This window comes from Tetrao urogallus (genome assembly GCF_951394365.1).
Source record: "Tetrao urogallus genome assembly, chromosome: 1".
NCBI lineage: Eukaryota > Metazoa > Chordata > Aves > Galliformes > Phasianidae > Tetrao > Tetrao urogallus.
The window spans coordinates 91,300,962-91,313,309 of NC_136813.1; the positions used below are offsets into that span (position 1 = coordinate 91,300,962).

Here is a 12,348-nt window from a genome sequence, read left to right on the forward strand (position 1 = left end):
TTCCACTTTTTCTACTATCTCCTGGAGAAACTGCCCATTCACAGCTTGCACAGAAGTACTATTCTTTAGGTAAAGAACTGGCTAGGTGGATGGGTCCAAAGAGTTGTTGTGAATGAAGTTAAATCCATTAGGCAGTGGTCACAGGTGGTGTTCTCCATGGCTCAGTATTAGGGCCAGTTTCCTTTAACATCTTTATCAGTGATATTGGTGAGGAGATGAAGTACACCCTCTGTAAGTTTAGGTAGGAGTGTTGATCTGCTTCCTAGGCTCTGCAGAGGAATATGGATGGGCTGGATTGATGGGCCATGTCCAATTATATAGTTAAATGCCAAGTGTGGCACCTGTGTCATAACAACTCCATGCAATGGGGTTGACAGCAGAAAAGGACCTGGGAATGCTCATCAGCAGCCAGCTGAACGTGAGTCAGCAGCGTGCCCAGGTGGCCAACAAGGTCAATGGCATTCTAGCTTGTACCACAAATAGTGTGGGCAGCAGGACTAAGGAAGCACTGAGCAATGGTGAGACTGCACCTCGAGTGCTGCGCTTAGTTGTGGGCCGTTCTCTACAAATAGGGTGTCGAGTTGTTCGGCTGTGGTGTGCAGAGAAAATAAGATGGCGCAGAAAACCAGAGTTATGAGGAACAGCTGAGGGAACTGGGGCTGTTTTGTCTGGAGAGGAAAAGGCTGAGGGGAGACTTCATAGCTCTCCACAGCCACCTGAAAAGAGGTTGCAGCAAGGAGGACGGTGTTGTTGACAAAGGAGGAAATGGCCTCAAGTTGCACAAGGGAAGGTTTAGATTGGATATGAGGAAAAAGTTCTTCATGGGAACGACATAAGAACAGGCCACCCAAGGAAGCAGTAGAGACCCCATCCCTGCAGGTGCGGGCACAGCGCTTAGAGACACGGTGTAACAGCGGCCTCGGCCGTTACACAGCCGGTCGGACTCGATGACCTCAAAGACCTTTCCCATCCCGAGACCGCAGCCCGAGCGCCGCCCCTCGCCGCGCTGAGGAGAAGCGGGAACGCGCGCTCGAGCTCCCCGGCAGCGACTGGCTGTGCCTGCGGCTCCGCCTCGCTCACCGCGCATGCGCGCTGCCATTCCCAGCATCCTGAGGCGCGGCGCGAGCGGAGCGGAGCCATGGCGCTGCATGTCCCTAAGGCCCCGGGCTTCGCCCAGATGCTCAAAGAGGGAGCGAAGGTGAGAGCGGTGCCGGGCAGCGCGCGGGCGCGCGCTTCCCGGACTCCTTCCTCCGTCCCCCCTCCCGCTGCGCTGTGAGCGGGCTGCGGGGCGTTTCAGCGCGGCGGGCGGGGAAGGTTCTGGAAGGCCCGGCGGCTCCACGCGGCCCGGCGCGGCCTGGGTTCCCGGCTACTCCGCTCGGACAGTGGGCGCCGGGAGGGCGGCCTGGCCCTGTGTGGCTGCGTGCTGGGACGGCCTTCTAGAAGGCTCTGCAGTCGGAGATAGAGCCAGTGCTACCGGAAGATGGGATAGAAAGCAAGCAGCTTATTTTTCTTGTAGGTGGAAGAAAGGAGGGGAGCTTTGCTCGCTGCTACTGAATAGAACGGATAGCGAAGCTAAGCAGCTCAGCCCTGTTTTTCTTTTTTTTTTTTTTTTTTCTCCTTTTTTTTTCCGGAGGTTTCTTTGAGAGCAAGGAATGGCTTCTTTCAGGGGTGGGGGAGAGCAGAGTGCCATAGATGCTGGTGCTCTAAAAGAAAAAAAGACCAGCCATAGGGAGAGCTGTGTTCTACCGAATGAAGAGGATGCGTTCTGAGGTGTTTGTTTTGCATTTAAAGAGAGATTCTTAGGGAGTTGCATGCTTATAGTGGCCTTCCGGTACCTGAAGGGAGCCTACAGGAAAGCTGGGGAGGGCTTTTTATAAGGGCATGTAGCAACAGGATGAGTGGAAATGATTTTAAACTGGAAGAGGGTAGATTTAGACTAGATGTTAGGAAGAAAATTCTTTACTGTGACGGTGGTGAGACACTGGAACAGACTTTGGTTGCCCAGAGATGTTGTGGATGCTCCCTCCCTGGAGGCATGCAAGGCCAGGCTGGATGAGGCTTTGAGCAGCCTGGTCTAGATGGAGGTATCCTGTCTATAGCAGTGGGTTGGAACTAGGTGATCTTAAAGGTCCAACCAAACCGTTCTATGGCTCTCCTCCTGGGAGGCATAAACTATGGCTTACCTGGTCTACAAGCAAGGCCCTTTCAGGAGATTCCTTTTTCCAAACTGGAGCCAGGCTGATCAGCTTCTCAAACACCAATATTTTCTGAATCATAAAATCATTTAGACTGGAAGAAGATTGAAGATCATGTAGACCAACCGTCAGCCTGACCCAAATCTCATGACTAAACCATGTCACTTGGTGTATGAGCATATACACTCCAGTGTGTTAAATTAAGTCACCAAATTAAATAAATGTGCAGACTGTCTACTCTTAAGTTTTTAAGCCATTCATTTGAATGTAAAACTGAGTTAAATGATTTTGTGATGTAGAGATGTGTGTAAAGAAGCAAAACCCTTTGTTGCATGCCCCTGGTTCTCCATTCTTTATCCAAGCTGCTCTTTTGTTATTTTCTGTGTCCATTTGGTATGCCATTAATATTTTATTTAGTACCCTTTTGACATATAAAGAGGGGCTATAAGAAAAGAGGAGACAGGGGAAATGGTTTTGAACTAAAAGAGAAGAGACTGAGATTGGATGTAATGAAGAAGCTTTTTTTACTATAAGGATGGTGAAGCACTGCAACAGGTTGCCCAGAGAGGTGGTGGATGCTCCATCCCTGGAGATGTTCAAAGTCAGGCTGGATGGGGCTGTGAGCACCTGATGTACCTGTGTGTGTCCCTGCTTATTGCAGGGGAGTTGGATCAGGTGGCCTTTAGAGTTCCCTTCCAACTGAAATGATTCTATGATTTTTTTTTTTTTAGAGAAGTTTAGATATAAAACTATTAAAAAATCATGTCGCGCTGAGTTGAGTAGGAGCACATGCAATCTCTTGTCTCATTGTCTTTGGGTAAAGTTTAGGTTTTGTTTAAACTTCTTGTGAAGTATTGACTCTATCAGAAAGTTTTGTGAACTTGCTGGATTATTACTGCTTCTTTGGGAAGTGAGTAGTTCTGAGCAGTTTATTTCATTTGTTTTTAGCATTACTCAGGACTAGAGGAAGCTGTCTACAGGAACATCCAGGCGTGCAAAGAACTTGCTCAAACCACCCGTACAGCTTATGGACCCAATGGTAAGTAAGTCCAGAAGCTGCAGTAGTTATTTTGAGCAAAATAACGTGTCTGAAGGCTAATCTTGCCTTGACGAAGAGGCAGTTAATTGTTTCTTGGGAAAACTCGTTGGACTTGCTGTAGAACTCCAGATACAGTTGTTGTGTCTGGTTAGTTCTTAAGTTATGCAGTATGTACCTGCCTTGTGGCTGAGGTTTTTGTGCCTGTTATGCTGCAGTTATTTTGTCCTCTTTGCTGTCTGATTGCCAAATGGAAGACCTAGGGAACTTAGAGGAGAGGTGGTAACATGGTAGTCATGATTAATGTAACCTTACAATTTTCTGACAGATACGCCACAACAGCAGTGTTCTCCAGTGTTAAATTATGCACCAGTATTTCTGAAAAGAAAACTGCTTGTTCAGAAATAATGAGTTCTGATAATGTAATGCATTCCCAAGTGTTATTTGACAAAAGTACATAAGAATCTGAAGTTATAAATAGAGCTCATGTTTTAATGCGTCAGATGAACTGGAAAGCTATGGAAACTATATTTCTGTACAATGCAACAATTGCCTAATGAATACTTTTTGTTTTGTTTTTTCCCCCCTAGGAATGAACAAAATGGTAATCAACCATCTGGAGAAGCTTTTTGTTACAAATGATGCTGCTACTATCTTGAGAGAGTTGGAGGTGAGTTCTCTTAGAGTGAGTCAGTTGGAAGAGACCTTCAGAGATGAGAATCCGACTGCTTGACAGCTTCGGGACCAAGCAAAAATGAGATCATGTTGTTGGGGATGTTATCCAAGTGCGTCAAAGCCATGGGGCATCGACCACCTGTGCAGGAAGCCTATTGCACTGTGTGAGCCTCGTGGTAAATTTCCTCCTGATGTTCAGTCTGAACCTCTTCAGTACAGCTTTGTGTCAGTGGTTGTAACCCAGTGGTCCTGTTAGCATGGGTCACTGGTTCTGAGCTCTGATAGGAATTTTATGTCACCCTCCCAGATTATGTATGCCATTTTGTGTTTACATTTGTCATTGGATTTGAGTAAAGTAAGTATCCAGCATGAGATAAACTCTTCCATAAAGCAGCATCAAGCAGTTGCAGAAGAATGCTTAGTAAATGACTACTTCTTTTCCTCCCAAACCATTGTAGATTTAGAGAAGAGTATGTTTAGACAATACACTGTTTGGAAAACTGGATGAAATAGTCACTGTGTTAATCTGGTGGTGTTGGTGGTTGCCATCTTCTGTTTGCTTGGAACATGATAATTGAATGTATGAAGCTGGAGATACAACAGCACCCACTTCTAAGTAAAGTAAAAGAAAAAATTATAGAAAGGCTGACGTACAACTTTTTTGCTGTCAAATGCGTGATAGAAATGATACTTACACTGAGTTTTTCTCTTAGATAGAAATTCTAGAATAATTAACAAGAAGCTTTGTCAACTGTAGTTTCTTCAAACCAGTATTGTTACTGGTGTTAGTGACAGTGATGTGCACCTTCTTTTAAAGGTCCAGCATCCTGCTGCGAAAATGCTTGTGATGGCTTCCCACATGCAAGAACAAGAAGTTGGAGATGGAACTAACTTTGTCCTTGTTTTTGCTGGAGTCCTTCTGGAGTTAGCAGAAGACCTTCTGAGGATGGGATTATCAGTCTCAGAGGCAAGTTACGTTGTTAATACAGTTCATGTATCCTGAGATATTCAGATTGCAGCTGCTCAGTGTTCTCGAGTCATAGTGCTGTGAATAGCATACTTCATCTGAATCGAGTTTTAGTTAGAAGTGTATTGATTGCTGCTGGTGATTCCTTGTTTCCCTGGCAAGCTTTTTTATCTGTACATTATAGTGGACTTTTGGAAGGAAACATAGGCAGTATGAATGCATAATGAGGTAAAGTAGTAAATATTTGCTGTTATTGCACAGGTGATTGAAGGATATGAAAAAGCGTGCAAGAAAGCTCTAGAAATTCTTCCAGATCTGGTGTGCTGTTCTGCAAAGAACCTTAGAGATGTTGATGAGGTGGCATCTTTGTTGCATACTTCAGTAATGAGCAAACAGTATGGCAATGAAAGTTTTCTGTCGAAGCTTATTGCTCAGGCCTGTGGTAAGTGCATCTGAAAAATGGAGTGCGTTTCCTTGTGGTTCTTCACGGCCTGTTTGGTTTACTAGGTTAAGTTAATGAAATGCAGTAGCCTCTGAAATTAGTATGTTTCTCATGTTGAACTCTTCCTTGACCTGGTGGCTCAGAAAAGCCCTGTACTTTCTACTAAACTTAGAAATTGCTCACTACTTCTGCCTTTCTATCCATCTTGTGTAGTCTTTCTTGACATTAAGGGAATATGCTACACTTCAGATAAGCTGTTTCTACTCTCAGCCTCAGAACAATGAAAGCAAGACTGTAGTTGTATTAAGCTGCTGGTTTCTCCTTTTAGACTTCAAAGTAAAACATGCAGTTGAAGTGCTTTCTAAAAATACCCTGGGTCAGGCTTCACTCAAACATAAGTTTCTAAATGGATATTGGACCTCATTCAGAATGTTCAGTTAAAGTAATGTTGCTTTCTGATTACTGCTGCATTTTAAAAAGAATTTAAAAAGCAGGAAATATAACCACCTTAAATTAATTAGGCAGTTCAAACCATAGAATTCTAGTATTTCGGGGAAAGCTCTAGGTATAGTAATCTTATTCATTAAGCAACACGTTTTTTTTTCTCCTTTAAACAGTTTCTATTCTGCCTGATTCTGGTCATTTCAATGTTGATAATATCAGAGTGTGCAAGATTGTGGTAAGTTGAATATGGATATACTGTAAGCTAAGAGGTTTAAGGAAAGGACATAATTTTTAGACCTTTCAATTTTTGAAAAGCACCTCTACTGCTCTAATCTCTGTTGTGCTGGGGAATGTGTGATAAGTTTTGGAAATTGGTCTCCACATTCCTTGTTTACTGCCCAGTAGCTAATTCCAGAAACAGAAATAGTAAAATTCGCATTAAATCAGATACGTTAATTATCTAGAGGGACTGCTGCTTTGGAGTAGAAGCGTAGAATCATTAAGGTAGGAAAAGACCTCTCAGATCCCCCAGTCCAACCACCAGCCCACCCCCCCCACGCCCACTGCCCACGTCCCTCAGTGCCACATCCACACGGCTCCTGAACACCTCCAGGGACGGTGACTGCACCACCTCCCTGGGCAGCCTGTGCCACTGCAGCACTGCTCTTGCTCAGAAGAAATTGTTCCTTATACCCAAGCTGAACCTCCACTGAATTCATGTGGATAGGCTGAGGTGCAGACTGGCAGAAATGTAGTGATATAATCTTAAGGTTTATTTCTAAGTGGGGCTTTAGGCCTCAGTAGATTATGTAGAATTGGAGCAAAGATTTTCCCCTTTTTATTTTTTTCTTAAGTCTTCTGTTTGTGTGACAGCGGGGATTGGTAGGTTCAAGTGAATGGGGGACTGCTTTTGGAAAGTGCAGTGCAACTTTCTGACAGTAAATGTAATGATGAGTGATGGGACTTTCCTTCTGTTCCATCCCTTTTCTACCAGGGTGCCGGTGTCTCTGCTTCATCAGTGCTACATGGCATGGTTTTTAAAAAGGAAACTGAAGGAGATGTTACTTCTGTCAAAGATGCAAAAATAGCTGTGTATTCCTGCCCTTTTGATGGTATGATAACTGAAACTAAGGTATGTAGAAGCTCAAAATAAATTCTGTATCTACATATACTTATTAGTGGCTCTTAGCCTCTTATTTTTAGACTTATCTATAAATATTTTTGACACTTGGTGATTAAGATATATTTGTTAAGACTGAGTTCATTAGTCTAAAAAAGTTCATAGAAAACTTCTGAACCTAATTTTGTTACGTAGGGTTTTTGATGGTGTGGGTGGATCTCGTGGTTTTTTTTTTTATTATTATTTTAATACATTTTGCCTGGGAAGTGTCAGTGTGATTCAATAGGCAGATTTGAGGTTTATGGATTGGTTGGGAGACAGTGATTTATTTAAAACTTAGGGTTTTTATTTGACACTGAACTGATGTGTGTATGTGTTTTACTAGGGCACCGTACTCATAAAGAATGCTGAAGAGCTGATGAATTTCAGCAAGGGAGAAGAAAACCTAATGGATTTGCAAGTCAAAGCTATTGCTGATAGCGGCGCAAATGTAGTTGTTACAGGTGGCAAAGTGGCAGACATGGCACTTCATTATGCCAACAAATACAATCTTATGGTAGTCAGGTAAGTGCTAGAAGACATAAATCTGGCAGAGCAAATGTCTTATGAAATGCACTTGGCATATTGTCTCTTGTCTTTCAGATTACTTACAGTGCAAAGTACTGCAGGCAGTTTTTCTAGTAGGTAAAAACCTGAGATGCAGACAGGTGGTTTCCTAGCTTATGTTTCTTGACAGTATTTCACCTCTATGTGGTAACTAACTGGGTACTAATTAGTGTAGGTACGGTACTGTTACTCTGTCTTAAGGTCTTTTACAAATCAACTGATTTTTTTTATTTAGAAAACAGATGTGTCCACAAATGTGTATGATTCATGAGGGTTCTTCCTGGTCAGTCGTCATGTGAAACCTTAGCAATGGCAAGATGCATCTCTGTGCATCGCTGTTACGTTGATGAATGGAAAAACTAATTCTTAATACTTCTCAGCTGCTTCTTTGGATCTTAGATCTGCTTAAAATACATCCTGCAAAACGTAAAGACAAATCTCTTGATAGCACCTTTTATGTCTTACCTAGATAAGTTGCTGAAAACTAACTTCATTGATGGTGTCTCAACATTCTGAACTTGTGGAAGTAGAGCATGATACTGCCATTTCTTGCATGACAGGGGATGTGTTGGAAAAATCAACTGCAGTAGGAGATTAGTAGTTTCCATGTATTTGGATTATTTGTTTTCAAACTGTTAAAAGAGTCATTATATAGAATCTCTTTTACTTGATGGAGTAAATTTTGATGGATGTCACAGTTGACAAAATGCTGTCAAGTTAAGGGGAGAATACTTGCTCGTCTGTGTTAGCGTTTGTTCTGGAAGGCTGTAAACAAGACTGCTTTTGTTTCTGAAAGGTTGAACTCAAAATGGGATCTGAGAAGACTGTGCAAAACTGTTGGTGCAACAGCCCTACCCAGACTGGTATGGAATTTTCAAAAATGAGGAGCAGATAGGAGAGCGTTGTTGAAAACGTTCATCTCCTGACCTTCGTTTTTTCTTTCCAGACTCCCCCTACTCTAGAAGAAATGGGTCACTGCAATAGTGTGTATTTATCAGAGGTTGGAGATACGCAAGTTGTTGTGTTTAAGCACGGTATGTATCTTCTGTAGACATTCTAATGCTGCTCTTCTACAAGGATGGTACTCGTGTGTTCTCATCTGAAAACTTAGTTCAGTAATGAGCATCTCTCTCTTAACAGAAAAGGAGGATGGTGCTATTTCTACTATACTCATTCGTGGATCTACAGACAATCTGATGGATGATATCGAGAGAGCGGTGGATGATGGCGTAAATACTTTCAAAGTGCTCACAAGGGTAAATACCCAGAATGTTTCTGTTATCAAAACTGAGCAGTGGATCATTTGAGGCATGGTACCTGTTTGCTTTGGGCTTGTTTCTTATGAAAGCATCAACTGCTCCTTTCACTGTCAATTCAGGAGCGTTTTTTAGGTTGAAAACGCTGTGTAGAGAAGACTGCTGCCAGCGTTCTCATGAATATGATGTATTTAAAAGCACTGTTTGTACTGAATTCACTTTTTCAGTCCTTGAAGATGCTCTTTGACCTCTTCATGTGTGCCCCTTGTAATGTTCCTTCAAAACCAGAGAGGACAAAAGCCAGGTGGCCTTTCTTGTCTCTGAAAAGTGGGAGGAACTGTCTGGTTGCAAAGTAATTTTCTCATTCATGGGTCACAAGATACGTTTTCCCCACGTATCACAGATACATTTTATAATTTAATTCTTCAGTGCTTTTTTTGTCATCAGCTTTTGTGGAGTAAATTTCCTTTTGAAGGAGAAAGGAAATGTTTGAAAACTTAGTTGGAAGATGGCATGCAAAAAGACTAAAAGTCTGGACGCTTAAAGTCCTGCATTCATGCATATGGATACTGAGTATGGGAACACCCATAAACTGTAGATTTATGGCTGTCTGTAGTTATGGCTTACGTTGATAACTTTTCTGTTTAGAAGTTCTTGAGTGAACACTAGTTTTCCAGAGGGTTTATTAAATTCTTAACTTTTTCTTTCAAACAAAAAACAAAACTGTTGTGAAACCTCTTGATGTATTGAACCTAGTTTTAGAGGATTTGTTTTATGCTTATTGTTTCCCAAATACTTAATAGAAAAGGTGGGGGAAAAACAAAACAAGACAGAGGAATTCAACCCTCAGCTTATGAATAATTGAAATAACTTCAAATAAATAAATTGAAATATGAAGAGAACAAAAAAACCTGCATTGTTATTTTTCTTGAAGGATATTTGGAAGGAATGATTAAATTCTGGTAAATGTCTCTTGATAAAGTGTTCTAAAAAATAAAATTATAAAAGCTAAGAAATGGCTGTGATGCTTTCTGTTTTGGTATGGTCTGTTCACAGGACAAACGTCTTGTTCCTGGAGGTGGTGCAACAGAGATTGAATTGGCCAAGCAAATCACATCTTATGGAGAGGTACAACTGTTGTTTTGTTAAATTTTTTTTCCTATATATATATATATATATATATATATATATATATATATACATGCTATTAAACAAAAAAATACATATACACATGTACCTACATGTAAATCAGTAGAAAAATGTGAAGGAAGTACCTCCCTTATATTACTGTTGTTTAAAATGCCTGCCTGGTGTTCACTTTAGACTTGTCCTGGGCTTGACCAATACGCCATCAAGAAGTTTGCTGAAGCATTTGAAGCCATTCCTCGAGCATTGGCAGAAAATTCTGGAGTAAAGGCAAATGAAGTCATATCCAAACTTTATGCTGTGCATCAGGAAGGCAACAAAAACGTTGGATTTGATATTGAGGTAAGTAGTTTCTCACATTACTTACTGCTGAGCAATACAAGGTTGTATTTAAAAGTACTTCCATCAGTACTGAATAGTTAAAGATGAATTGAAATCTTTCAAGCTTGGTGTTGCACATTCTACAGCTAATGGCTGTAGATTTTTTTAATTCATCAGGCTATTAAACTGGGTGTAGCGTAGTAACCACCTGTAGGAGGTAAAGCGAGATACTGAACTAACTTGATAGATACAATAAATGTTTAGTGATTACTTTGTCTTCCTGTAATGGATTAGAAATGAAGATTTTCTGAAGAGAGAAGATAAGAAAATTGTAACCTTGAAAACTTAATGACTTACTAAGTAGAAGCCTGTATAAACTTAAAAGATTTTGCTCCTATTTGAAAGGCTGAAGCTGCTGCTGTGAAGGATATGTTAGAAGCTGGCATACTAGACACATACCTGGGAAAATCCTGGGGTATCAAGCTGGCCACAAATGCAGCAGTAACTGTCCTACGAGTGGATCAGGTAAGCTTAACAATACTTTGAGTGCTAAACTGAAACCTCTGCTATAACTCAGTGTTCAGAACACTAATACAATGTGTGAGAGTGTTCTGGGATCACAAGGCATATAAATCTGACATTGGAAAACTTGGTTTGTTTAAACTTTCAAAAACTGAGGAATTGGTTTCTTCAGGAGCTCATATTTTGGAATACGAGTGGAGATGTTTCAGCTACCAAATGTTGCTGTTTCATGTTCCTTTAACATTCAATTGATACTCATGCCTACAAGGGAATCTTCTATAGGAAGAAGGATTATCACAAGAAACCTTTTCCCATATACGATTCTTACATTAAAATCTCACTTCAGGAAAATGTTTATAATCTTAATGGAAAAAAAAAAAAGTTTATTTCTTGTGTGGAATTATAGCAAAAATGTATTTGCATGTAAAATTTCTGTAGATTATTATGGCAAAAACAGCAGGCGGTCCAAAAGTCCCTAAGCAACAAGGACATTGGGATAAGGATGACTGGAGAGATGAGCCTGACAAGTAGTATCAGTAAGCTCTGTCAGAGAAGCATCAGAGTGTTAAAGCATGTGTGAACATACTGACAATCACATGATAAATCTGCTTGTTTCTTGAGGGCATGTAACACTGCTGTCTTATGTGTGCTGATTTCTTATTTCCATCTCATTTGTGCCACAATGAACGATGAAATCTTACTCTTTCTAACTAAACTTTCATTGAAGAGATGATGAGTATGGTTCTAGTTTTATCTGCCACTGGAACAAGTGCAGAAAATAAGCCTGTAACAAAGCATTGCTAGTGGGACTTGTGCTTTAAAGGGTGTATCTAGGCTGGAGTTCAATAGCTCTGATAGTTTTGCTTTGTGTTGAGGGCAAGCTGTAAAGCAGTCACTGCTTAGTTTATGTAAGCACTCACATTTTATTAGACTAACTTATTTTGCATGCAAAAGTAAGGTAAAAGCACTTTGTATGTGAGGGCTCAGCTTCTGCCATTTTCAAGAAAAAATGTGTTTCAGTAAGATGGATAATAGTGACTGGGAGTTCAAGTTCAGAGCAGGGAAACTGCATAACTTAAGAAATGTTTTCAGTCAGCATCATAAGGCTATAAATTAGAGGTGGGAGAAAAGTGAGTCTAACTTCTTTTTTTTCTACTTTCTCATCATCTTCAAGATCATAATGGCGAAACCAGCTGGTGGTCCTAAACCTCCATCAGGAAAAAAAGACTGGGATGAAGACCAAAATGATTGAACAATTTACCACTTAATTACACCATTATGTGAGTTTTGTAATATTCCAGTTGGGACCTCTCACGATGTTTTGGTCTCTTGCCTTTAAGTTATGAACTGTATCCAGTAGAGTGCAGAACTTTGAACACTTCAATAAACTTACTACTACTAAACTGTTTGCTTTGATTTCTATTTGGAATTATCATAACGCAGTTCTTCCCTGCTTGGGCCTAGCTGTGTCAGGCAGGGGGCAGCCCTAGCCTTGCCTCCCCCAGGAGCTCAGCCACTTTCTTGCCTCTGCCTGGGCAGCTTAGCTTGGTACAGGAGCTGAGTGAGACTGGCCATAAGCCTGCTATAAGGAATACAACTGAAAGCACAGTCCATAACC

At 41.1% G+C, this 12,348-nt stretch overlaps 1 protein-coding gene across 1 annotated transcript; it reads left to right on the plus strand.

Moving 5' to 3' along the window:
* Positions 1-1,138: 1,138 nt before the first annotated feature.
* CCT8 (chaperonin containing TCP1 subunit 8) lies at positions 1,139-11,982 on the plus strand (the record flags this gene model as incomplete). The annotated part of the gene is made up of 15 exons (XM_079549668.1): positions 1,139-1,198; positions 3,144-3,234; positions 3,822-3,901; positions 4,724-4,873; positions 5,135-5,315; positions 5,933-5,994; positions 6,754-6,891; positions 7,265-7,443; positions 8,282-8,348; positions 8,432-8,519; positions 8,626-8,741; positions 9,798-9,869; positions 10,065-10,229; positions 10,614-10,733; positions 11,905-11,982. The coding sequence occupies 15 exons, from the start codon at positions 1,139-1,141 to the stop codon at positions 11,980-11,982; spliced, it is 1,647 nt and encodes a 548-aa protein (XP_079405794.1).
* Between the last annotated feature and the right edge of the window lie 366 nt (positions 11,983-12,348).